Raw genomic sequence first — 26,565 nt, 5'->3', positions numbered from 1 at the left:
GTGTGCCGATTTCTGTCGTTGTTATAAATATTTATTGGGAAATGTAGCGCTTGGGGAGTGTGACGAGTGACTCTGTGGGAATTCCTGCACTTGTCATGGCAGATGTGCAGCGATGTCCCCCTGAGCAGCCGCTGCTGTTCCTGGGTGCAGAAACAACCACGGCCTTGAAATCAGGAGTAGCGCTATATCAAAATCCCAATGGGAATCTCAATATCCAACATTTCGGACCACTGGGCTGCCATTTTCCTGAACAGACCGAGCCACCAGCCCTATACACACCCCAGGGTCTCTCCTTCCAAAATCTCGAGTCAGGCCACACACAAAATGAGGCCTTTTCCACCTAGAACATGACAGCTGGGGAGTCTTCTGAGGGCTGTGAGCCAGGTAACAAAACCTACCTGAATACCCTGGTTATCGTGAGCAAAATAAGCTCTTACAAGAGTGCCGCAGCTGGTTAAATAGAGAAGAAACCAGCAGGAGCAGAGGAATGTGTTTGTGGGACACAGTTTTCCCAGGGAGAAGGTTGCAATAAAGGACACAAGAAGGGTGAGAACCAGGAAAATCTCACCTACAACATCTGGTATTAAAAAAAACCATCTGGATATAATCCCAGGAGGAGGTCAGACTAAAACTTTCAGCTGCTCCCATGCCACCTGAAGCCTGATATTTTTCCCGCTTACTAATAGAATAAAAAGCCCTGGCCAGGGGAATCTTTTGCATTATTTATTGGCCGCTCATGCTGGTGTGTTTAACACTGGCCCTGGAGACAGAAAATAGTCTGTTCAAGCTCAGCTGATAGGGGAAAATGTATATAGCAGCATCTGGAAAAGTAACTCGCTCAAGGACTACCTGTTTTACATACAAACCACTGAGCAAGCACAGTTAGGAACCAGAGGGGCTTTAGCTCCTGCTGATCGAGGAGCTGAACCAAAATTACATCGCAGCTCAGGCATTTGCAGTTCTTGTTGGAATCATTTTCCTTATTAGAGCGATAAGGCTGATGCTGAAATATTTCATGGCCCAGGAAGAAAGTGCCAGAGATGCCAAGTGGCACTTGGCTGGAAGAATGGGGGGGTGGATCAGGCCACCTTCCCCTTCAAGCCCATCAATCATCTCCCACATTTCAGTGAGCAAATATTCCATCCAACTCTGAAATATCCCTTCTGCTACAACCACAATAATAATATCTGATGTATCCTATTGTTTTGATGCTTATGGCTATGAAACAGGCCTTGGCAGATGCGGTACAAACGTGACGGCCCATGCAGCATCCTTCCACCCTCCACTCCAATCCAACCGCCAGCAAAAGCGACTCCCAACTTCTTTCAATAAGATGGATCTGAAGACCAGTTTTCCTAAACTGCCAGGATTAATATTGGCATTGGAAACATCTCTCAAATTTTGCTGTAAAATCTGCGTGCTCTGCGCTGGTGATCATGACAAGAGAAAGACTCCAAGGTTCGCTTAGCAGTATTAAGTTGGCAGATTGGCCTTCAGCGGTCACAGCTAAATCGAGTAAATTTAATTGATTGCGCCATTAATTGCCTGCCCAGCAGAAAGCGGCTGCACAATGGATGACCAGTTAATTTACAACAGATCACACGTAGGAAGGTTTATCACAGAGAAAAGCAGCAGCAACTACTGCTCTTCTGCTCCCCTGTGAGATGCTTGAGCTTATAACCAACCTCACCGAGCTCCTATTTCAGACATTGCAATAACAAATGCCTCCAAGGAACATTGTAAAAGAATGGCAAAAAAAAGAGAGCTATACATCCAAAATATGTGATTCGTATTGAGCTGAAGGCTTCCTGGAAATGAAATGTGGATGTTAGCTTATTTCTCTGAGCAGCAATAATCACTAAGCTAGTGAGGAAAGAAAGTATTCGATCTACTTTTCTGGTGCGTTACTATTAACAAAGGTTAGAGCAGAATTCATTCATAGGACGAACTGTAAGAGCTCTGCTAATTGGAAGGGACAGGAGGAGCCCTGGATCTCAAGCTGCCACCACAGGACAGGTATTCCGGAATATGGTGCCAACTTTCTGCATGAAAACTGCATACACCCCTCCTGATTGATGGGAGATTGGAGATGCTTTGTTTATAGCCCTTTCTGGCAGTTTTGGACTTGAATTTTCTATCTTCTCTTCTGTAAATACACAGAGACAGCTGCTTTTTTTACCTTAGCTTATGGTTTTACATAAAACTGAAAACCTGATTTAATACCATCAGAAAAGACACAATCTGCTCATCACCACCTTTAATTATACGCGCAGATTTCTAAATTCATTCCCCATTTCATTTCTGCCTCCTAATAGCTTATTGATTCCACGACTTCTGTACCATCTTTCATTATTATTTGCTATTTTATGAATTCAATCTGAGGAGAAAATAAACCTGTAGAGCCTGGCAAAAGTTACTGCAAAAATCACTCCATTGTTCAGCCAGGGGGGAAAAAAGAACCAAAAAGGATGCACCAAACAACTCACAACACACAACACACAAAGCAGCAGAACAGTTTACAGCATTACTAGTTGTATTTCACTACAGATGGGTTCTAGAGTGTAGCTCACATCAGCCATATGTCAGGCCCAGGCAGTAAACTGGGGGCATGGAAAGGTATTTGCAATGCACTAAATGAACCAAGTTCCAGCGTCACTGTGAGAAAACGCTGCTTCCCATCCGAGAGGTAGTTAGACTCAGTCTCCTGCACATCCCTCGCTGCTGAAACTGTCCTCGTTCTAGCTCATTAACCTGAGTGGATATTGCTTCTTTAAGCGATAATACTAATTAGGAAGCGGTAAAGGCAAGAGATATTTTCCCCGCACCTACACAACACACGCACAATGGAACTGCAGCTTTAATTTAAGTGGTGATTTCATATAAACTCTGTACTGCAGACTGATCTTGGCGGCTCAGGTTTGCACGTCAGCAAAATTACCCGCTGGGTGGGCAAAGTCTGCTCCAACCCCACAAGTGCCACACGAGCCTCATTTAAAAGTCACTTGCACACAAATTCAACAGGGATCACATGAAAGGGAATAAAATGGCACGTTCTGATGACAACTGCCAAGCAATTGGTAATACCCGATAGGAAATAAACTCTAGACCAGGGCATTTCTGAAGCAATGCCATGTGCTCACAGTTAAACATCACCTGTGCAGTACAACTCTTACATATTTAAGTGTCTAGAGGTCTCTATTATCTTGTTCTTATTTTAATATGTGTGTTCCTCCAAATCATCTGTTTCATTTCCCCTTCACTCTGAGTCCACTAAAACTTCTTCTGAAGGAACAGACACTAACAGCCTCCTCTTGAAATCCCTCCACACACCAGGATCAGTGTTTCCCCATGACCACTGGTTTTATTTCCTTCCCCCTCCTTAATTTCTAAGAAAATCTGAAGGATGTGATTAGACACTAGCTTCTCTGGGAAATAATTATCTTACCTGCTTTCATTTCTTCTTTTAAGGGATGTAGGTACCGCCTCTTCTTCCTCTTGGAACCACAACCTCTAGTCTACAACTTCAAAGGCTTCTTGCTTCATCATCTGTTAGAAATGCAGCTTTCGCTCCTCACCTGCCTCCAAAACCACCCAGCACTGCCCAGAAGTTTGCTATTTCATCCTTGCTACTTGCCAGAGCAGCAGGAGAAATTAGAGAAGTGTAGTATTATTTTTTAAAAGTACTGGAATTCTGCTAAGGGAATAAATAAATTTTTAAAAAATAAAAGAAAACCACACACAACAAAAAAAGCCCCAGCAATCCTTACCCTGAGCTACCACCAACGTTAAATGAGATTGGGTGTTTGAAATGGAGGTAACCAGCCTCACCTGGTGCTCCCAATGAGTGACAGCTGTTTAATCAAGAAGGGTTGGCAAATGTCCTGACCTCAAGCTCAGCCCCAGGCTGTGAGCAGCCTTCAGGCTTTTAATGGGAATCGTTCAAGCTCTAACTTTGTTCACCACAGATTTGGCCACCTCTCCTTGCTTTCTAACAGGCAATCAGATTTTCAGGGGCTCTTAGGGCAGCGATCAGACCAGAGCTGTCCCTTCATCTGTGTGACCGGCTCCAGGTATCGCATCAGTTCTTCAAACACTTTTGGTGTCCTTGCTGTCACCTCGCTCCCGCTCTCCTCCCCGAAACCTTCTTTTTCCTCAGCTTTAGCCTCTGAGTTGCTAATACGCTGCCAGTTGACATAGTGTTGCTGTCATCTCCAAAGTCTTTTTTGAAGCTTAAAAGCTGTAGCTTTGAAATGCTTTCTCCTTGATGTGGTCTCTGATTTTGGATTACCAAACAGCCTGGCACTGACACAAAAGCCTTATATTGCCTCCTGCAGACACCGAGCATCCTCCTCCCCCAGTACAGAAGCGTTACAGGCTGGTTTAGAGAAGACTGGATACATATTAAATCAAAGTGCATGTACAGCATCTTCCCATTATCTTACGAAATCACAGTACATTTCAAAGCTCCAAGTTCACTCCTTGCTTTGAAATAATTCTCATCATCTTCACAGCAGGTATCCTGCGTATTTCACATCCCCAGGAGTGCCTGGCCCAAAGGTTTTAGTGTTTATTGCTACAGTTCAAAGTAGTAAATAACTGATGTGACACACTTAAGTAAAATTGTTTTATCCAACAACTGACCAAATTGGCCTTCCCCGTTCTCACTCACCCCAGCGAGGCTCTGATCTCCTGTTTCGTGTGCAATGAGGAGGTAATTTGGCTTCACCAGGATGCTGGCAGACCCTTTTGAGATTATCTGATGGAGGCACAAGAGATGCACAGCATTATATTGGGCATTTCATCTGCTGTAGTTGTGGGCTACATTAAACACCAGGGCATATTCATAGATCAACTGAACACCAGTATTGCATCTGCTGTTAGGTAAGGGCTCTGACAACACAATGACTATAGGAAGTGTTCTATACCACTAGTATCTTGACCCAGGTACATTAATTAATAAATTATGTAAATAATAAATAAATTATGTAAATAAATAAATAATGTAATTAATACATTTTAAGCTGTTCAGGAAAATTTATTATCTGGATGATAAGCTTAGACTTAGCTATGAAGTTTGTCTCTGAAAGTGCTATCAGAGCTCAGACCTATTGCACAGTTGTTGATAGCAGCACCCAATAAAACCTCACAGCCAGCACTAAGTCATCAAATGCCGTTAGCATCCATACACAATACCAGAAAAATAAAGACAACCATTATTATTTCCAGTTGAGTAAACATTTTTTCACTTTCAGAAGTAATAGCGAGGTAACTTCTACTTGGAACTGTACCATTAATGTAACGTTGAAGCTTGTTGGCATAGAATGAGCACGTTATTTAGTCAGTTTATTAATGTTTACTAAGGTTAGTTTATTAAACTTTACTTTTTTCAAAGAGCATAAAGATGCACTAAAATCTTTCACCTGGTGACACCAAGTGGGCAAAACAAACAGCAACATCTGCATTAAGTCTCTCAGTGGACACGCTCAATCACTTTAGGTTTGATGAGACCCTTATATTCCACGCCTCCTATAAATATAAAAAGAGCACTGAAGTGTCAGAGCCTGCCAGTTACACCAACAGAATGAATCTAACTGGGAGTTTCAGCCTCAGATGCAGTTTTTCCTCATTTAAACACACCTATTTTAACTCCAAGATTCCCCCAACCCCTTTAACTTACATTTATCAACCTCCATTGTAAAACAATTTTAGGAGTAATTATCACAAAGGCAGCCTTTTTTACTTAATAGCAACACTGAAGGATGCTGACAAGTTACAGTTTGTGTCTTTTTTCCCCCTTTCTTCACATTTAAATTTGCACATTTTGACCATTATTGAGAAGAGCCACAGAACATTGGCCAGAATGTCATTGCTGCAGGAACAGACTCTGCTACCTCTGTAGCAGACTGGAGGTTGAGACCAAAATAATGAAGAAATAGCAAGCCTGAAACAAGCTACAGAAATAGTTGCATTTGCTCTTGTTGTTAGGGGCACTGAAGGCCTTATCTGTCTAAAGCAATTAAATTACCAACCACCAGATAGTATTATAGCAAATTACAGGAGTGCTCAGCGTATTTATTAAAAACGTGTTGTGTAACGGAAAGGCATTCCTTAATGCAGTAAAGTGACAAAACCAGACACGTTTGGTTTGAGAGAATTTTAATATATGTGTGATCAGAACTGTGTAACTGTTACTGTTTCTTAACATCATATTGCAGAAAAACACGTAGTCTTTACAACCACTAGTTCCCAAGCTCATGCACGTGTTTTATTGGATTCCTCCTCAGACAAGATGTTTTCAGCATGAACACCTGTAATACAACGGCATGAATAAGTTAACCATTTAACACTAAATACGAATCAATTTATTAATATAAGGGATATCATCAGAAAAACCATTGCTCACCACCAATCAATCTGCCGGTAATTCCAGCAATTTTTGGTTAGTTTCATCATATGATATCTTTAGTAAACTGATCAATTTCTAGCAAAGCAAAACCCCTTTGCTCTACAGGGCTGTCAGCAAAACTGTAGTGTAGAAGACAGCTGCTCTTATACATTAAATGCTCTCAACTAGCTAATGTCTCTGAGACTGTAGCCAAAACCCATCACATTGAACTAAGAGAACATCAAATATTCAACTCACCCAGAAGAAATCTGCTCTTGCTGTCTCACCACTTTCCGCAGGACTTGTCAAGAGCTGAACGTTAATGGGCAAACATTGGTAACAATTAGCACACGGCAGCCAGGACCTGTAAGCTCCACCTAAATACAGAGATACCAGGAAATAAGTATCCCAGCTCTTTACATTTTGAGGAATAGAGGAGGGAAAACAGATTGATTTAACCTATGAGGTTTGAACCTACAAAACATGCCTCTTGAGATTTTGGCAGCCTATAAGCTTTATTTATTCTTAAATTAGATTCCACTGGGTATAAAGCTCTACTTGGTCCAGTGAAATCCATCACTTACCTTCACGTTAGGGCCATTCCAAAGAGCAACCTGCTCCCAGTCCTAATTGTGTGATGTTTATTAAAGACTAGGCTCTGCAGAGAAATTGAAACAGACAGATGTGAAGCTACGTTAGGTGTTACAGGAGCACTTTTCACAGAAAGCAAGTATAAATGAAAGCTGGCCGATGAGTTCTAGACCAGTTTCCAGACAACTAAAACTCTGCATGTGTGTAGCTGTATTTCAGACAAGTAAGAAGGTTATCGTCAGTTCTCGCATCTGACGGCACTTCCTATTCAGGGTTATCATCATCAACAGCCAACAACTTTTGTATTTGACCACCTAAAACACAATTGTTTCACCTTGAACCAACTGTTCTATGTTTTCCACTTGGTTTATAAAACATATTAGCTCTGTTAGCATCACGGTAAGTAAAACTAGCTTAATAAGTTTTTGTTCAACTTGCTTTAAGATGTAATTATTACAGGTTATTTTTGATTAAGAGTCTTGTATTTTTTTATACCATTAGCATGTAACCAAAGGCCAAAAACTTAACAACTTAAAATAAACTTTACCTTACTCTTCACTTCAAGACATCTTTCTGCTGTGGGAATAAAAGCAAAATCAGTATTACTACAATACTCTTTGGTAATAATTTTAAGAAATTACAATGTAGATCTATCTATTAAAAAAAAAAATGCAGAACAAAAAAACCCACCACACAGATCACACCAGAACCTCAGCACCAGTCAGTCTGCTTGAATTCCAGCCCAATCTGTGTTTATATCATAGAATCATGAATCACCAGATGGCTTTTAGTAGTCAACAATCCTTTCTTTAACTGTTTTTAGTCAGGAAACTTAAAAACCTCCCTTACACAGCTGGCCAGACTGTATTTCCTTAAGGGCCATTTTAAAATGGGAATTCCACACAACCGCAGTTCTAAGGTTGTAACGTTCATTGCAGAGAGTCCTGCACATCGAACAACCAACAAAGTGACCTGTTTGCTGAAAATCCATAGAAGGTATACAAACGCCAAGCGCTAACCATGCACATCTTACCTCCACAGGCCTTACTGAGCTCTGAGCTCGGACCAGCTCTGCTGGGAGGACAGGCTGAGAGCTGGGCTGTTCAGCCTGGAGAAGAGAAGCTCCAGGGAGACCGTATTGTGGCCTTTCCATACTTAAAAGAGGCTGATAAGATGGGGGCAGACTTTTCAGCAGGGCCTGTTGAGACAGGACAAGGGGTGATGATTTTAAACTGAAGGAGGCAGATTAAGGCTGCACATGAGGAAGGAATTTTTGCTGCTGGGGGTGGTGAGAGCCTGGCCCAGGTTGGCCAGATTGGTGGTGGATGTGGATCCCTGGAGACATCCCAGGCCAGGCTGGACAGGGCTCTGAACAACTCGAGCTGGTGAAGATGTCCCTGCTCATGGCTGGATGAGCTTTGAAGGTCCCTTCAACCCAAACCATCCTGCGATTCTGTTCTATGTGACGCTGGGAGCACCAGGAGATTCGTGAGGAGGAAGGAAGGGGGTGGGGAAAAGCTCCAGCCTCCCAGGCCTTTCGCTCCCGCTGGCAGAGGCAGCGCGGCCCCGAACGCGGCCAATGGCGGCGACTCCCGGCCGCCCTCACACACACACGCTCCCTGGCCTCCCACCCAACGCCAGGCCCTCTGAACTTACCAGGGAGCCGCTCCGGCCCCGCTCGCGGGTTCCCGGCGGCCCTGAGGACATGGCGGCCCTGCGGGGACAATGGGAGTCAGGGCCACGTGCTCCGAGGCCGCGTCACCAACGGCCCGTTCCCCCCTCCTCCCCCGAATGGTTTGGCCCAGCCCGAGCGGCCCTGCGGACGGGAAGGCACAGCGGGCGCCACCACTGCCACGGGGTGGGGAACCCACCCTCAGCTCCGCTAAAAGAGAAGGGCGCTTCGCCCCGCAAGCCGGGCCTCTGCCTCCCACGACGGCCAACCGCCCCGTCCCAGGGAGGGAGACACTCACCACAGCTCGCCAGCTCCCCAGCAGGAAGAACGAAAAGGCCGAAGGCACCGCGGCGGCCGGTTATAAAGGCGTGGGACGTACCAACCCTGCCGAGGGGGAGCAGGCCGTACCACTGCTCCAGCAAGACGGGGGTGCGCCAGCGCATCCATTTCTCGCAGCGGGAGCGGAGCCCTCGGGCTTGTCTCAGCCTCGCGGGACCGCGGTTCGAGGCTGCGCTCTGTCGCGACCGGGCGGGGACAAGCGACACCTGGAAACAGGGACCCTCATCTTGTCTCCAGAAAGGCGCAAGCACCGCTAAAGAGCCAAGAACCAGTGCAGCACTGTCCTTTGTTACTGACGCTCAGTAAAGGTGGGCAGGTCGATTGATTTCAGCCCAGTTCTAGTTGGGACAGAACAGCTGTTTAAATAAAAACCAGGCAAATAGTCAAATTAGAAAACAAACAAACACACCAACCAAAACTCTCTATAGGTCCTTTCAAAGTAAACCTCTATTTTTCTTACACCTATGCTACCAGGGCATCATTAACACACATAAGCCTCCCCACAAACCATAAACAAAACCGACCTGACTAACGTGGGGGCATTTGTTAGGCATATTTTTGACTACCTGGAACACAGAACTGGTGTTAACAGCTCCTCTTCATCGAACAGAGCCTTTGCCTACATCTTGATTCCATACATGCACTTCTCTCGATTTCACACATCCACTAGTTCAGATCATTGTATCGGTTGATGAGATTCTCTGCTCCCATTCTGCCCTTCATCCCAGCAAGTCTGTCCTTCATCAGGCTCAAATTCTGAATATTTACATGGAAACACAGCAGTTATCAGCAACGCCAAGAGCAGAGCACGACCAGTCTGCTGAGTTTAAAAACACACAAGGGTTCACCAGGATGCAGAAGTCTTGTCCTCGTGAGTTGTATCTACCACCTCCTTTCAGAAAAACCAAAGGTCATAATGGATTCAAAACACAACAAAAAGGTTTACTGGCAAAAAAAGACACTGGCTAAATAAATTTTACCAGGATCTTGAGAAATGGGTACGGTACCGATGTGATTCTGCGTGAAAACTTTGGAAGGGATATTAATGAAAGCACACGTTAAAATGAATTATTACAGTGATCAGACATTGCAGTCATTTACTCTCAACAGTACTTTTATGAGACATATTTATATATTCAATAATTAAATATAAAATCAAGGATGAGTGTCACAAAAGAAGAAAATAATAAGGCTTGAAGCCCAGTCAGTCCCCAGATTACCCTTCTAGTACCTTTCATTTTACCTTTTTCACACTGCAATTCTTACACATAATAAAGCACTAAGAAAAGTTAACTGCAGATTCCTTGCTTCTGTGAAGCCTCAAACCTACTTCAACTTAGTACAAAAACAGGGGAAAAAAAGAGAAAACACTTGTTTGTTAGAAATCAGAAAGGGGAAAAGAGATCTTCATAGATATTTTTGACTGACAGAATCTAGGAAATAGGGAAAATGCAAACAAATTTTCAGACTATCAAAAAGTGGCAGGCGATGGTTTTGCTACCTGTTCTGTTTATCAGGATGTGATGCCCCAGCATTATTCCTTATTTAGAATTATTGGCAATCAAAATAAATGCCGTAGGCAACAAGAAAACAAGTGCAGTTGCACACTGATCAAACTTTTTTCCTACCTAGAGAGGGCACGTGGGTGAAAAAAGCTGAACGTAAGAAGTCAACCATGTGCACATCCACTTGTACTATACAATAAGAACATTCAAAAATATTGACATGAGACAGTGATCCTATAGTTTTCCTTCTTTGTTATATATATACATAGTTGAACAGCACATAGGAAAACACCACTATAGCTTTCACCATGGCCAACAGGAAAATTCTCACAAATATAAAAATGGTTTTAAATGGTTAGATTTCTTCAAAACGTAATACAGACCAAATGAAAGAAATACAATTTGTCATGATGTAACGCAAATTTAAACTCTCGGGAGTTCACACAATTCTCAAACATCCAGCTTTGCAGTCTTGAACAACTCAATCCCTACTACAGCAGAACGTAGCATCACCGAAATTGCTGAGCAGAATTCCTTGAGAGCAGTGATGCTACTTGGATACTATATGAAATTTCACCGTACTAAATGTGTAACTTAAATTCACATTCAGTATTTTGGAGGAAGGGAACATCCCAGTCCCTTTCTGCTTTCTCCTTGCTGGCTGCCTACCCAGGAAGCATTATTGTTATTACTTCAAGAGGAAAGGAGAGGTGCTGGTAAGAGCCAGAAGGGCAAGACAGCGATACTGATTATGAAATGCCCTGTTCTTTGGATGAACGGTGTAAGAGATTTTGTTAAAAGGCTCCATGTTAAAAATATTAAGAACAAAAAGGTCATCTTAAAAACGCAGAGCATTTCTGCCCCTTAAGCTCAAAGCTTGGGGAAAATCGTTCTGCTAGAATAAACGACAGATTTGCTGTAATAAACACGGATGACAATGCCCTACGTAACACAGGGCCAACCACAGACTCTAGACAAACGTGATTGCTTTAGGTTTCAAGTGGCACACGCATCTCTGTTTTCATATAAAAAGAAAAGAGATGCTTCTGGAACCTTCACTGCAGAGTCTTTGCCAGTGTCCAGCGTTTGGGCAAAGGAAATCGCGCCATGCTGCAGAGTCACAACCTTGAGGATCAGAATGTGAAAACAATCATGATTCCGTGTCTGATCCAGAACTGCTTTCTCGGCTGATTTCAATTTGTAGAGATGGCAAATTATCCAATCGACTCTTTTTTTGCCGAGACTGTTCTTTTTCCTTAATGAGAGCGCCCCAAACCCGCTGGAGCTCTGAATCTTCTTCCTCTGGAGATGCCACGGAGTTTTCAGGTTTATCCAAAGTCTTTTCTTGCGTCTTCGGAGCAGAGCCTAATCGGGTCCATAAGTTACCTAATCAGATGAAAAACAAGTATTAAAAATACAGGACTAAAAGGAATTCTGGAGAAAGTGGGGAACCGAGTCTTAAATTTACTGCATCTCTAAATTTCTCATGCTCCTCCCACCGCAATGTTTGGCATGGAACTCATTATGCTTTGAAGCAGTAGTTGAAATTAAAATATGGAAAACTCAGTGCAGTCTTGCTCACTGTTTCCCATTTGCAGCGAATGCTACACAAAGGTCTGAAGGTTCTGACCAGTTTCAAAGTAGTTCTCTAGTTGTAAGCATATCTATATTAAAATATTGCTCATAAAAGTATTCAGCTCAACCCACCTACAGGTACTTAGATTTGAAAGCTCTGAACAAACCCCAGGTTCCAGTATAAGTTGGGGAATGACCTATTAGAGAGCAGCGTAGGGGAAAGGGACCTGGGGGGTCCTGGTGGACAGTAGGATGACCATGAGCCAGCACTGGGCCCTAAACTCAAAGGAATTGCAGTATTACATTTTCTCCATAAAACTAACCCGATTTCTTCTCTCTGGTGTCAGAGTAGAGGCCTTTGACATCTTGTTTGGGGATTCCCAGCCGGCTGTGTACATCTGATATTGGTTCTCGACGAGGAGCAGAAGTGCTACTGGGAGGTTTAATTTCTGGAGAATGTGGTCTTTTTCCCAGTCTCTGCCGCACATCTAGGGTTATTTTTAGTGATTAAAATGACAAAAAATATGCTGCATTTACTACAGTTCTGCCAGCTAATTTAATGCTCATCCACAATTTGAACAACTTGAAACCAGACAGATTCTCTGTTTTTATCTTTTCTGTACTATTTATACTCAGATTGCAGTCCTGGCAATGTCTGCAATAAAATTTATCCAGATTTCTTTTTTTTTGGCAATAAATCTGACATTTAATGTTTTCAGGTTGTGCTCCGTCCAGATGATTGAAAACTGAATTATTCCATGGCTCGCCACATCGCTGTTTTAGCAGCACGGTGTGTATGTGTCCAGCATGAGGTATAATCATACAAAAATGGGTATGCCTTCAAACATTCTTTTCAGGTAACGGATACCTTGCTTTACAATTCTAATATCACTTGCTATTTTGCAGAATAAAATGAAAACCAAATTATAAGAATCTTAAACATACTGATGTTTCATTTAGTGCAAGAACTCCCCCGTGTGCTACGTTTCTCATACAGAATCTCTGCCCCAAGGAGTGAGAGAATCAAACAGGACCAAGTGCAGGAAAACAAAAACAAGCACATAAACTGGATAAAAAGAAATGTCACTCTTAACTCAAATACATTTCGTTTTTCCCCAAAGCAATCCCCAATTCAGTCTCTTTGTGAGGAAAAATTAACTGTATAGATGCAGAAACAGCTGCTGAACAGAATTCCCTCAGGTTTGCTGGCTGCAGTGGAGCACAAATGTGAAATGAATATAACCATTTTAACAAGCCAGCCACAACTCTGCTCAATACGAGAGTTTAAAATTACCTGATTTTACAGTGCTGTTTGGCTGACGTGGCCCAATATTATTCTGACGTTTTTCTTCTAACAGTAGCCTTACATCTGCAACTTTCTCCAATGACCCTTTACTGCCAATCCGATTCTTGATGTTACTGGTTGCTATGCTATCTGCTCGCATGGAATTCCTAAAAAAATAATAACAGATCAAACATCCCTGACATAAAATGAAGTCTACTATAGTTCTTAGGTCTTCTTGTATGTAAAATTACATCATAGCAAACAGTAGTATCAGGATCCCTCTACTGAGAAAGAGGTAAAAACATCACATAGAAGAGCACATGTTCCAGTCAGAATCCCACGTTCAGCACTAATCACATGAACACCTCAACATCCATTCCCAGGCAGGTACTGAGTTTGTCTCCTCAAGGCGGTGCCACTAGGTCAGAATTCAGAGCAGATAAGCAACCTCAAAATCATTAAAGGACTTGACATTATAATGAAGTATAATCATCCTACTGAAGAGACACATGTTAATGTTATTTTAACAAACTGCATTATATACAATTTTGGTTGATACGTCCATAATGAACATCAATTCATTTTTATTGCCAACACTTAAGGGTTATTCTTCTTTCTGAGAAAAGAGGAAGGGGTAAAGGGAAAAGAGGAAGACAAATTCTTTCTCCCTGGCCTAGCTATGAGATGCAAGAAATTAATTGTGCTTGCTTGCATAAATTTCTATTGATTCCTATTCGGGCTTCATTTTCATCAATAAGGAAGGTTACAGAAATCTGCAGATGAAGCTATATTTTTCAAATGTTAATTGTAATTTAAAGCCTGTATCACTGTTTTCTGTATTTCGTATTTCTTTTAAAAATACCTACTACAAGATTACGTTAAGAATAGAAAAAGTAGCTCCAGCAGTTTTTCTTTAAGCTTTGACACCTCTGCCACTAATGAAAATTTAGAATTCCTTTTCAATGATACTTTTAAAGAATAAGAAACTTTTACCTAATATTTTTCAGTTGTGACTCCACCTCATCTGCATACATCGTCATTTTCATGCTCTTTTTGGGAGAGGGCGTTGATATCATTTTCAGCTCAAGGTCATAGTCCATTTCATCCGAATCGGACGCACTAGCACTCGACCGTCTGGCTGCACTGCGCTCTCGGGACTGTTTGAAAGCTTGCAGTTCATCGCGGTACTCAACCACAACTCTGTCATCTTCATCCATATCCTGATCTTCTTCCTCCTCTTCTTCCTCCTCAATGGGTTCCTCAGGAACATTTACTAAGCCTGTAGCAAAACAAACTGATTCTGATAAACTGAAGTTTAGCATTCATATAAGGTACCTTAAATTCAAGGCAAAAAAAGAAAAATCACTGTAATTAATGTTCAACTACAAATGAGCCTTAGGAGTTCTCCAAGGCTAAAGAGAGAGAATATTTTGCAAAATATACTAAGTGGAATAGCCTAAGTGGAAGAAAATCACAATAGGAGAAAAAAGTCCATGGTGTTCGCTATCTCAGAAGCCTGCTTAAGCATAAAGCTGGACTGAAGATATAAAGTACAACTGCCTCTGCAGTAGGTGCAGATCATCGTTCCTAAGTCTACTTTAATAGAAAGTCCTAATATTTATTGTTCTACATCTAGAGCTTGCTTTTTAATTGAACAGAAGAACCGACATAGCAAGTACGACAGACTGCCAAGAAGTTTAAAGTCGACTCTTCTTTTTGCCCTTGACGCTATAGCCCCCCACGTCTAAATCTGTAAAATAAAAATATCCTGTAAAAAGTAGCAGCTATTTTGGTAAGGCAATGAGTAGCGTGAAGTTTCTGCCTCAGTTATTCCCTGCGAACTCTTAAAATGTGATTCAGTCACAGAAATATTTTTTAAAAGTACACTTGAGTTTCACACAGTGCAGAGGATTACACGAGGCATTAAGATCCTTTCCAGCCCTTTATTCCCCCAGCATCGATTACCTGAATGACGATGTTTGTAAGGAGGAGTCAAGCCAACATCATCCCCAATAAGTGTCCTTTTCTTTATCACATCCCGATGGATCCGACGTGAATGGTATCTTCTCTTCCTGAAATACCATAAAAAGAATGAGACTCCTGACAAAGAAAAGGCATCAGGAATGAGTCATATTCAGCTCTGGATTAAGCACACGCAATTATCACTCATTTTGATAGCAGCCAGACATTTATGTTCTGAATGTCTGGAATATAAACATTCTTTTAATGAGAAAGTACTCCCCTTGCAAATTCATAGTCACATTGTAAAAACATTATTTACACATAAGAAACTCCTGAATAAATTGAGTAGAAAGAAAATCCACAAATTAAAACCAGTTTGGACTATCTTGTCCAATTACCTACAATGTTGCAATTCCTCTATCAAATACTCACCAAGAATTGCTAAGAATCCCCTTCATGCCTCCATAATTTGGATTGCCGTATTTCATGTAATACTGACTTCGTCTTGCAGCACCCAGCTCTTTTTTGTCATCTGAAAACACCATAAATTAAAGGAATATTTCTATCTTAGAATATATCTTACAACACTAGCATAAAAATAAATAACCATCCAGTCAAAGACACAGTGAAAGTACAATTGAACGTGCCTTACAGATCAGTGTTACTTCATTCTCCTTCACAAAGGACACAATTTTGCTGACACCTCTGAAATTTCTCCTACCACCACAGTTCTGTGTCTAGAAACTTAATTCTAAGGAGATTGAGTTTCTACATATCAGCTTAACAGAGCATTACATCCCCCTGGAACTGCTGGATGCCATACTTACCTTATTCATGACCTTTCTTTTCTTTATGGATGTGTCACTTCCCACCTGGCCCAGAAATGATACGGATTTTCATTTTACTCATAATTTAATAACTCAATTGTATTTAGCAATAATTTCCACTAATAGCTCATCAGCGTCTCAAATGATTTTCATATCTATAAAACGTGGAATTTACCTCTATGGAGAAGGGCATGATAAAACCTATCCTGTGGTACTGAGAAGAATGCCCTGAGCCCAATTTTGTGTACAGTAATTTTCATTCAAACTTGCACCAAATCTAATTGATTAGATTAGAAACTTGAACCAAATCTAATTCACACGTGGTGAATGGGGCTGCATCTAGCTGGCTGCCAGTCACTAGTGGTGTCCCCCGGGGGTCAATGTTGGGTCCAGTCCTGTTTAACATCTTTATTGATTATTTAGATGAGGGGATTGAGACCATCAGCAGCAAATTTGCTGATGATACCAAGTTTGGAGGGAGTGTCAACCTGCTGGAAGGCAGGAGGGCTCTGCAGAGGGATCTGGAGAGACTGGAAAAATGGGCCGATTCCAGTGGGATGAAGTTCAACAAGGCCAAGTGCCGAGTCCTGCACTTTGGCCACAACAACCCCCTGCAGCGCTCCAGGCTGGGCACAGAGTGGCTGCAGAGCAGTCAGGCAGAAAGGGACCTGGGGGGACTAATGGACAGGAAGCTCAACATGAGCCATCAGTGTGCCCAGGTGGCCAAGAAGGCCAATGGGATCCTGTCCTGTATCCAAATGAGCATGGTCAGCAGGACAAGGGCAGTGATCCTTCCCCTGTGCTCTGCATTGGTGATGCCACGCCTGGAATATTGTGTTCAGTTCTGGGCCCCTCAGGTCAGGAAAGAGACTGAAGTGCTGGAGCGGGTCCAGAGAAGAGCAACAACACTGGGGAAGGGACTTGAACAAAAGCCCTATGGGGAGAGGCTGAGGGAGCTGGGGTTGTTTAGTCTGGAGAAGAGGAGGCTTAGAGCTGAGCTCATCACTCTCCAGAACTACCTGAAGGGCAGTTCTAGCCAAGTGGGGACTGGTCTCTTCTCCCAGGCAGTCAGCAATAGGACAAGGGGCCATGGGCTTCAACTCTGCCAGGGGAAATTTAGGCTGGATATTAGAAAGCAATTCTTTGCAGAGAGAGTGGTCAGGCATTGGAATGGCTGCCCAGGGAGGTGCTGGACTCACCGGCCCTGGAGGTTTTGAAACTGAGATTGGACATGGCACTTAGTGCCATGATCTAGTCAATGGACTGGAGTTGGACCAAGGGTTGGACTTGATGATCTCTGAGGTCTTTTCCAACTCAGTCGATTCTGTGATTAAATGTGGATTTACTGCAAAATCATAATACTTATTGATTAGCAAAAAAACCTAACCATTTTGCAAATAAAAATTAGGTACTTCAAGTCACTAGCCAACAAATAAAACGACAAGTGGTTAATTCATTACGCTTGTTACGCTGTTCATTTACCTTTAGTAGCAAATCTCATGAATAGCTTGTTTCCTTTAGCCAGTTTATTGGCAGGGCGAAGATCATTACGCAGGAGAGAATCCTCTTCTACCTGGGAGAGGGCATCCAACTTTGGGGGGCAAAAAAGGTAATTTGGACTCAAAAATAAAATTACTGTTGAACAAAAACCGGTTACTTACAGAGAAGAAATCAACTGATTATTAAGAAAGTTACTTTTCAAATTATGTTCTAATGAACTCTGCTTTTTTCTTGACAAACTAACGTGCATTTTTGAAGTAATTTGCCCTAAAAATTTAAAACATTTCCTTCTCTTCCTTCATAACATTATTTTGGTTTATATCTGCTTTACAGAAACTAAAATTCAGACTTTTGTGTTCACTAAGCCATTCCTAAAGAAAGTACTAATCACACCTATTATATTTTCAGCCCGTGAAGATTAAATTCCTAACAAAACATAAATGCGTATGCTGATTTGCACACATGTCTATGGACAGACAGCCTAAATACTCTTTGTCTCTTTAAGCGGTGCCTTCCCTTTTGAAAGGTCATTCCCTTCCCTTGCCTTATTGTTCTTTCGTTGCCTCCTCTCAGTAGAAAAGAGCAGCCAGTCCAGCTCCTACATGCTGGATGCCTCAGTACTCTTCAAAATCCACTTTCACAAAAGCCTCTTATGCACCTGTTCTCATCAACAGCATATCTGCGCTTCCTGCCATTTTCCCCTCTAATCTACTTCAATAATTAAATTGTGAATTGCAAATATATATGGTTAAAACTACAATGTTATGAAAACTTTACATCAGAGCAAAACTTCCATAACAGTGTTTTCATTTTCATTCAGTACTGACCTCAACGTCACTTGGATTGTCATCCTCAACCTCGCCTTCTTCTGTCTCATCATCAGAACTTTCCTCCTGTTTTTCTAAAAAGGAAAATAATTGGAAAGAAAGAAACACCTCAATTTTAGTGCCAGTCACATTCAGTTATTACCTACATTCTCTGAAATCAAACTGAAGGTGTTATCCTTTCTTCTGTGCATCCTAGAGAATAACCAAACCAGTCAAATTCTACAGAAGTCCACAGAAATTTGAAGCACGCATGAGCACAGAATTGCATGAACTAGGCAGCCCCCATGCAGGTAACTGCCTGTGGCAGCACACATGGATTATTAATTTAATTCTTTGAAAGCAAATGAAATTTCACTGCATTTCAGGGCATGACAGAGACCAGCAAGGCCAAGACTGTAAAAGGAGTGTAAGAGCCTATTTCCTTCAGCCTCCCTTTAAAATGCTGCAAATACCTACAAGTATCGCATACTACCAATGTAAGTTATTATTCAAAAGCTTAGAAGTTTCTGAGGAGAAAAAAAAAATCTTGGTGACTTAATTTTGAAGTGAAATAACTAACAGAAGAGTACATGCTTCCAGAACTACCAAAATTGTGAGATGCTTGTAGATATTTTTTCACAGAATCACAGAATATTAGGGATTGGAAGGGACCTCAAAGATCATCCGGTCCAATCCCCCCATGGAGCAGGAACACCCAGATGAGGTTACACAGGAAGGCGTTCAGGCGGGTTTGAATGTCTCCAGAGTAGGAGACTCCACAACCTCCCTGGGCAGCCTGGGCCAGGCTCTGGCACCCTTACTGAGAAGAAGTTTCTTCTCAAATTCAAGTGGAACCTTTTGTGTTGCAGTTTGAACCCATAACCCCTTGTCCTATCACTGGATGTCACCAAGAAGAGCCTGGCTCCATCCTCCTGACACTCACCCTTTAAATATCTGTAAACATTAATGAGGTCACCCCTCAGTCTCCTCTTCTGCAAGCTCAAGAGCCTCAGCTCCCTCAGCCTTTCCTCGCACAGATGCTCCACTCCCTTCAGCATCTCCGTGGCTCTGTGCTGGACTCTCTCCAGCAGTTCGTATCTGAATGTGACCCTGCATCTAACATGTTCACTATCAACTGAATTACTGCTTTTGGTCTGGCTCCAACCCACCTTTTAAGAAGCAGCTTCTTCAAAAGGTTTCCAAGATGAAAGCCTTTTTTAAAGTGGCAGAATACATTTACCTGAAACTATACGATAGAAGCTCCTTCAGTAATTTACATTATGCAGTACCCAAGCACAAGTTTAAAGTTTCATTGATTTAACCAGATGATGCCTATATATGCATATCTCAATCTACCTTTCTTGTTTTTTTCAGCTGTCTTCTCTTCATTGTTTTCTCTGCTTTTTGTTTTCTCCTGATCAGGTAAGGAACTCATATTTATTAGAGCCCGTGTTGCTGTTACTTCATCAAGCCAGACCACATTACCTATGACATATAGAAACACACAGAAAAACAAAATGCAGTTTGTATCATCAGTCACACACACTGCATTACTGGAGGGAAATTACTGACAGAAGTTCAGAAACACTCTTATAAAGTGACATGACAAAAAAAATAATCAGATATCTCTCTTATAGGGAAAGTCAGATTCTTTAACATGCTTGATAAGCTGGAGGACGCGCAGCTTTCCAAAAAACATACACAACAACTGATCAAAACCAAATAAAAACCACAGAAATGCACAATCATATATATTAGAATTTCCTGAGCAGAGCAGATTAGGATATTGGACCAGGCTCAGCGTATTCCATGACTGTGTTACCACACAAATGCAATTAAAGGGGAAAAAAAAAATTAAAAAAAAGAAGAAATCAGAAGAAGAAATCAGACTTGATTATTTATTTCCCTTTGGCAATTTAACAGAACCTTGGACTTTGTTGCAGAATTCTGTTAATCTTTTCCAAAAAAACCATGAAAACAGGAGACTGCTCAAGTATACATTATAGTGTACACAGATTAACTATCTTTCTAGCAATCTCACCACATGCTTCCACCCCAAAACAGCCCTTGCAATGTGAATTTACATCCCTTTCCCAACCTATGGAAATCTCATTCAGCTGCTACCTCCTTCCACCCACTAATTTCTCCTTGAGAACGCACTGAACAAATAAGGCAACAAGTCTGCTCCTTTGCAGCACAAAACCACACCGACCTGTCTAACTGCATACAGCTCAATCATCCACGCTCACAATGTCACCTTTTGTGACACTCAGAAGCCGGTACACTATTTATGTCAAGATGTAAGCAGCACAAAATTTTAGACCTTTTTTTTTCCCCACTTAAGATACCTTCAAGTTCTTCTATGTTCTTTCCAATAATAAATACTCAACCAGATAGTGGGTTTGATTTTCATCATATGCTAAGACTAAGGCAAATGACAGGGAAATTGAGACAGAGATCAGTGACTTTGAAAGCCACTAAGACATCTGAATTACAGCAGTGAACAATATTAAAAAAGCATAAGAATTACAGACAAAAACTCTGTTTACTTACATGATGTATCATCCAACCACTCAATATGAGCAGGAGGATACTCCTTGAAATAGGCAAAGATGTCCTGTGTACTCATCTCATCCACTCCACAAATGTAAATTGTGTCCAATCTCACTTTAGGAATTGCTGTAAGAGGAAGAGATAAAAATCTGGTACTCATTTCCACAGAGTAAGTTTTTATATTAGTAACATATGGGTTTATAAAGCAAACATTTTGAAGCAGCTGAAGGGAAGCTAATTAAAGCAAAGTAGGATGTACAGAATTTTAAAACGCCGTAACTTGATTTACTATTCCACAATGCAAAACTTCAATAAATTGAGGTTTAAAAAGATGTAACATTACAAGCAGTGGTAGATGCAGGCACTGCACAGCAATCAAACCACCTTAAAAACATTTCTTTTTAAAATGCTGCTGAAGTACTACCATTAAGTACTAATGAGCCAGAATACTAATGAGGCCTGTGACCAGGACACACGTAGAAAACATGTCCACTTGTGTCATCTGATGCAGAGCTCTGAGAGGCCACAGCTTAGTAGGTCCAAGCTGCCAGGTGGAAATAAAAACCTCAAGAACTAACTGGATACCAAAAGCACCGATCTGTTGCGCATACACACACCTCCCGTCTGATCGGCTGATACTCCAACATGGCCAGTTTGCCACCTAGGGGCACACAGCACAGAATCTGATCTCACTGTGCGTGGGGCACAGAGTCCTCCAAACAGTGACCAAGGTCTGGTCTTTGCAAAGATAAACCCATACCTTTCTTCATCATGTCCCGATCCAGCGCCACATTCCTTTGGGCGAGATTCACTTCAGCTCGAAAATGAAAGCGCTTTGCTCTTTGTTCCTTTTTCTCAATTGCTTCCTTCAGAATGCAAAACAACGGAGTCAAAACAGGAATGACAACAGCATTCCCAGTAAGTGGTACTGAAGGACCAGATATTTAAAATAAAAATCTACCAGAGAGCATCTATATTAATAATTGTATTAATTCTGAAGAGACCTTTAAGTCTCAGGGTGTCAAAACGATTCACTAAAACATTTCTGCGACACATGATAGTTTTAATGTAGGTCCAGTAACATAATGGGAATTAAGATGTATGGAAAACCAGCTGTCTCGGACAATGCTCAGACTCCATGATGGAACAGTATCATTATATTTTCCTTCCTAACAAACATATAGAGGCTGTGCTTGAAAAAAGTTCCCTTAAAACACACACTTCCAGCACATGGAAAATCCATCTTTTAAGATTATAGAAATTTTTCCCTGTCTGTTTTTTAAATAGACACAAAAATGTAAACTTGTCTCTCTGAGCATGAATTTAACAACACTCACTGGAGTGCTGACTACAGAGATCTTATTTAGACAGGCAATTCAAGCTGGTTTTAAGTAGCTCAGGAGCAACAGGTTATGTGCATCTTGTGCAATTTTTAAAACTGACTGAGAAGTCCCTTATTCTATAGAATTTATTGAGAATCATGTAGATTTTTTGCAGTTTACTGACCGAAGTCAAATTTGGAACCTAAACTGTGATTAAGTAAAAACTGCCATCAATGATATCCAAATAAACACGGACCTTTTACTAGGTTTTAAAGATTGCCAAAAAATCTTTGACCACATTTCTTGAAGTTTTTCAGAGTTGCATCATTAAAGAAGGTAACAACAGATGACAGTTTTCCCCGACTTCAAATTCTTTACCAAATTACAACGCACACAAGCCAGATATTTAAGACAAAAAGCTGATTTTCAGTCTTCATCTGGAACTCTTTGATAAGCCTGATCTTCTGAGCTTCACTAACGCAAAGTATATGACAAAATGCTTTTGCTCCACTACCAAATGCCCGATACAGCGGTCAATTGTACAATATGAAACAACTGCCAATTCGGTATTAAATGTACAGAGATGAGCTGTAGGATTAAACCTCTGAAGCTCCACAGAATTATGTAACTTTAAGTAATTCAAATGCAACAGCTGTTCACATTCTTCAAACTATGTCTTAAATAATTAAACAATAAGATGTCCTTGAAAGATTCAAGCACCAAAACTAGATTTTCCTGCCAAGTATTTGTTCTTCCTTCTGTCACTCACCTAGGAGGAAAAACCTCAGCTGACTTGTCCCAAAAGGCTTTGTACTGCAATATCGAGTGGCACCACAGCAATTTCAATAGAAACATTTTCAAGTTTTGGCACACAAATTTTTGTAACTTAAAAACCATAATTCTTAGAATTTCCAAGAGATATCCTGTCCTGATGCAGGCCCCAAAAGGGGAACTCCCTAGTTCTTGGAAGATGCCAGCTATCTGAACATGAGGCTAAGCTGAGTAAGAAATAAATGAAACAGTTCCTCCTCTCCAGTAGCAATAACTAGAATATACTGAAGAACCAGAGCACAAAAATTACCTTGGAATTTACATCTATTCCAGTAATGAAACTTCCAGCTTTGTTTTCATATCTCCTACTAGTGTCCTGAAACAAAGCAAAATGGTGATGAAATCTCAATGAACACTGAAAGCAACATATTACTAAGGTGCAAAAAAAAATCTGGCCATTTCTATGAGAAAAACATCCTCTTTTCCTTAATCCTTATTCCAAGCTACATCAGACAGGAACACAAGCAATAGCTCTCAATGCTGCCGTGAAGTTAAAAGTATATGAACTGAAACAAACTGCCTTCACTTTTAGGGATTCTTTCATTTGACAAATTTAGTTTCTGCATCTGCTACTTTCTCTCAGCAATACACAGGATGCCACCAAACACCTTTCCTAATGCAAGTTTCCACAAATTTGATTTCAGATTTAACAGTTATACCTGACTCTTGAAATGTCAATTTGCAACTGAAAAGTCAGAACACCAAGCCGTATTCACAAATAAAGAAATAACTTTTACCCCCACTCCTATCAATATTTCAAACCCAACTTCCAAATACCAGCAAGATGAAGCTTTACTTTTTTGAAACAACACTACTGATAAAGAGTAAAAATGGAGAATGATGTGGGGAAAAAAAATGTCATTTCTATCAATCAGGACTGCTGAGTTCACAAGTCTGCACTGAACCACACAGACCCTGGACCAACGACCCAATTCTGTCCCTTCCATGGTTCGCATATTAACAATGGCCCCTGTTCATTCTGGCACGCTCAAGGCCATCAGTTGCCAAAAGTTTGGAGCTGGAAGAACACATCTCGCTTTCTTTAGGGGTGTGTTCTTTACATGTGTGCCGTGATAATTATTTTGGCTAAAGGACTTTTTCTAGAAAGTAGGCCACTCTCAATTTAGAAACACCAAAGTACACACAATCTAACTGCTTTTCTTTGTAACAACATTGAGGTTTGTCTAAAGCTGCCAAATCTTTAGAGCTATTAAAAATAAAAAGAAAGGTGAAATAAACATTATTTTTTAAAGTTAAAAACCCCCATTGTCTGAGGCTGACTCATGAAGCACAAGGAAGCACAGTACGGTGCTGTCTCTTAGGCCACGTATTGGGTAGAAACTCAAGCATGCCAGTAGCTCAGCTAATGAGGGATTAGTTTCTAAAGTAATTTGTACACAAGTTTTGAAAGGAAAAGACTACTTAAGAGTTTAGAAGAGCTGTGACCCACTTTCATGTAATAAACATGATCCTACCAAAACTTATATAGGAACCACTAGCTAAAAGGAGAGAGGGGGAAAATGTATAAGGGGGAGGGGAGAGAAAACCTTCAAAATCCACTCATGAGATCCCACATCTCCAGTGGCTCCAACTCAGTTCTCCCAGTTACCCCCTGCTCGCTCTGTCCCTTGCAGCAAGTGCTCCTTTCACACTTTCCCACCCCAGCCCTGCTCTATAGGCCGCCCCTCCACCCCAAATCCTCTTCTCCACCCCCTCGATTCCCTCCTCCCCAAGCACATCCCGGCCCTTTCCCCTCACGACGTTTCCCCCCACACTCCCCTCATACCCCCCGAAGCCCCCTCATGCCCCCCACCCTCATCCCATCGTTTCCCCGCACTCACTCCCTACCCCTTTTCCCACGAATCTACCCCAAAATGCCTTCACAGCCCCACCTCAGGAGCCTGTCCCTCCTTGTCCCCCCCCGCCCCCGACCCCACCGAACGCCCCTCACCGGAATGAGCTCCCGGAGCGACCGCCTCACAGGGATGGTCTCCAGCTCGCCCTCTTCCACTTCCATAGGCTCAGGCTCCGGACCACGGGGCTCCGCCGCTGCCGCCGCCTCCGCCTTGACCGAGATCCGCAGGCCCCGCACGGCCGCCATGGCTCCGCCAGGCCCGTCCAGAGAGACGGCACCGCCGCGGCACAGAGCGCCGCCTCCCAGAGGCACCACCGAGGTGTCAGGGCGGGTAGAGCGCCGCCCGGAGCTAGAGCAGGTTGGGCGCCAGCCATAGAGAGGCGGGGAGAGCGCGGCGCCGCCGGTCCGCCAGGGCTACGCGGGGCGGGAGAGCGGTGCCGCCATCTTGCCCAGGCCCGGCCGCGGTACCGGGGAACGACACCCGGTGTGCGGGGAAATACGGGACCAGGCGGAGGCGGCGGGTTGGAAGGTCCAGGGTCGTTATAGCGGGGTCGGCTTGCTACAGGGATTGTCATAAAAGCGACCTTAATTCTTAAAAAGGTTCTTTTCCCCTTCTCTACTATGGGAAGATGCCTCCGGAATTTATCTCTGATAAAATAAATCTAATTTTCAGCTTATGGATTTCCACAGTGAGACTGTATCCTATCGCTTTTGGGCTCGGTTATCGTCTTTGCGACAGCGTTCAGGCTGTTTGGAGAGAGGAGCTCTGGCTCCCCTTGGCCTCAATTAACCACGCTGGTTTAATTATCCCCACGAGATAAATTCCTAATTCCCCTAATTATGCTAAGAAGGAATTTTGCAGCTGGCAACATGAAGGCTCCTCCCTTTACGCATAACCCAGCGGGACTAATATAACTTCTCGCTGCCCGTCACGCACTCCAAGCTTATTTATTATTACCAATCTGTGCACAATAAGCTGATGTCACCTGCGGTCACCCTAAAGTGCTATATTGGGTGGTGACATCACGTTGCCACCAGCATCTGGCAGGAACCACCGGTACGGGTCACACTGCCAAGCCAGGTGTGCACAGTTGTGGCAGAGGCCACGCACATGTAACGTGAACATAAGTAGTAAACAGGACACAGACGCCTCCCACGAGGAGCAAGTTCGGAAATAATTGCAAGAGGAAACACATTTCTGTGGCAGAAAAGCTATTTCTGGAGGTCATGGGGTAAAGAAATGAAAAGATGCAGCTTTTCCTACTTTAGTTTTAATTTTCTAAGTAGGACCCAGTATGGATGTTTGAGATCTAGACCAGATTTACAAAGTCTGAGCCTTCGAAGTACCAGTTGGGGCAGGACAGCGTGACACGGGGCTGCTTGGCACTGCCATCGTTAGCAGACTAAGCCTTCTGTCACCCCAGATGTTTCCTTATTTTGTTTTTTAACATCCCTGAATGTTACATAGGACAGAGCGCAGCTACGCTACAGCCCTCTCCGCTCAGCAGAATCTCAAGACTTGTTGAATTCAGGCAAGAAACTTTGTACCAATTAACT

The 26,565-nt window shown here is 42.3% G+C and overlaps 1 protein-coding gene and 1 long non-coding RNA gene across 5 annotated transcripts; both read right to left on the bottom strand.

Annotated features, from left to right (window-relative positions):
- Nucleotides 1–3,513: 3,513 nt before the first annotated feature.
- On the bottom strand, nt 3,514–5,512 carry LOC308048044. Its single transcript, XR_013923079.1, has 3 exons — nt 5,421–5,512; nt 4,670–4,756; nt 3,514–3,626 (listed from the first exon to the last, which is right to left on the bottom strand). It is a non-coding gene; the product is annotated as an uncharacterized lncRNA (long non-coding RNA).
- A 627-nt stretch (nt 5,513–6,139) lies between these two features.
- NCBP3 (nuclear cap binding subunit 3) lies at nt 6,140–25,539 on the bottom strand. Of its 4 annotated transcripts, none has more exons than XM_080357263.1 (20): nt 25,105–25,539; nt 23,404–23,469; nt 21,761–21,866; nt 21,001–21,126; nt 19,804–19,932; nt 18,469–18,542; nt 17,624–17,732; nt 15,747–15,846; nt 15,318–15,424; nt 14,346–14,631; nt 13,362–13,519; nt 12,391–12,555; nt 9,554–11,878; nt 8,947–9,343; nt 8,633–8,690; nt 8,010–8,174; nt 7,524–7,552; nt 6,970–7,043; nt 6,644–6,762; nt 6,140–6,308 (listed from the first exon to the last, which is right to left on the bottom strand). In XM_080357263.1, exons 1-13 carry the CDS (start codon nt 25,252–25,254, stop codon nt 11,643–11,645), a joined length of 1,812 nt encoding a protein of 603 aa, XP_080213389.1. In that variant the 5' UTR covers nt 25,255–25,539; the 3' UTR covers nt 6,140–6,308; nt 6,644–6,762; nt 6,970–7,043; nt 7,524–7,552; nt 8,010–8,174; nt 8,633–8,690; nt 8,947–9,343; nt 9,554–11,642. The 4 variants fall into 4 exon arrangements, with proteins under 4 accessions (XP_080213389.1, XP_080213390.1, XP_080213392.1 ...); XM_080357264.1 differs by having other exon boundaries at nt 8,947–9,193; XM_080357266.1 differs by having other exon boundaries at nt 17,624–17,714.
- Between the last annotated feature and the right edge of the window lie 1,026 nt (nt 25,540–26,565).

The sequence above is a fragment of the Nesoenas mayeri genome, assembly GCF_963082525.1.
Source record: "Nesoenas mayeri genome assembly, chromosome: 20".
NCBI classification, from domain to species: domain Eukaryota; kingdom Metazoa; phylum Chordata; class Aves; order Columbiformes; family Columbidae; genus Nesoenas; species Nesoenas mayeri.
Note: the sequence above shows the minus strand (reverse complement) of the source record. Positions and strands in the feature narration are given on the sequence as shown.

Excerpts from the sequence above, each read along its gene's own strand:
- NCBP3 (XM_080357263.1), bottom strand. The coding sequence starts at position 25,254 with ATGGCGGCCGTGCGGGGCCTGCGGATCTCGGTCAAGGCGGAGGCGGCG. Across the intron at positions 21,127-21,760 it reads TCGGGACATGATGAAGAAAG|CAATTCCTAAAGTGAGATTG; the intron begins GTATGGGTTTAT and ends TTCCTCTTACAG. Across the intron at positions 11,879-12,390 it reads CACCAGAGAGAAGAAATCGG|GTAACTTATGGACCCGATTA; the intron begins GTTAGTTTTATG and ends TCATCTGATTAG.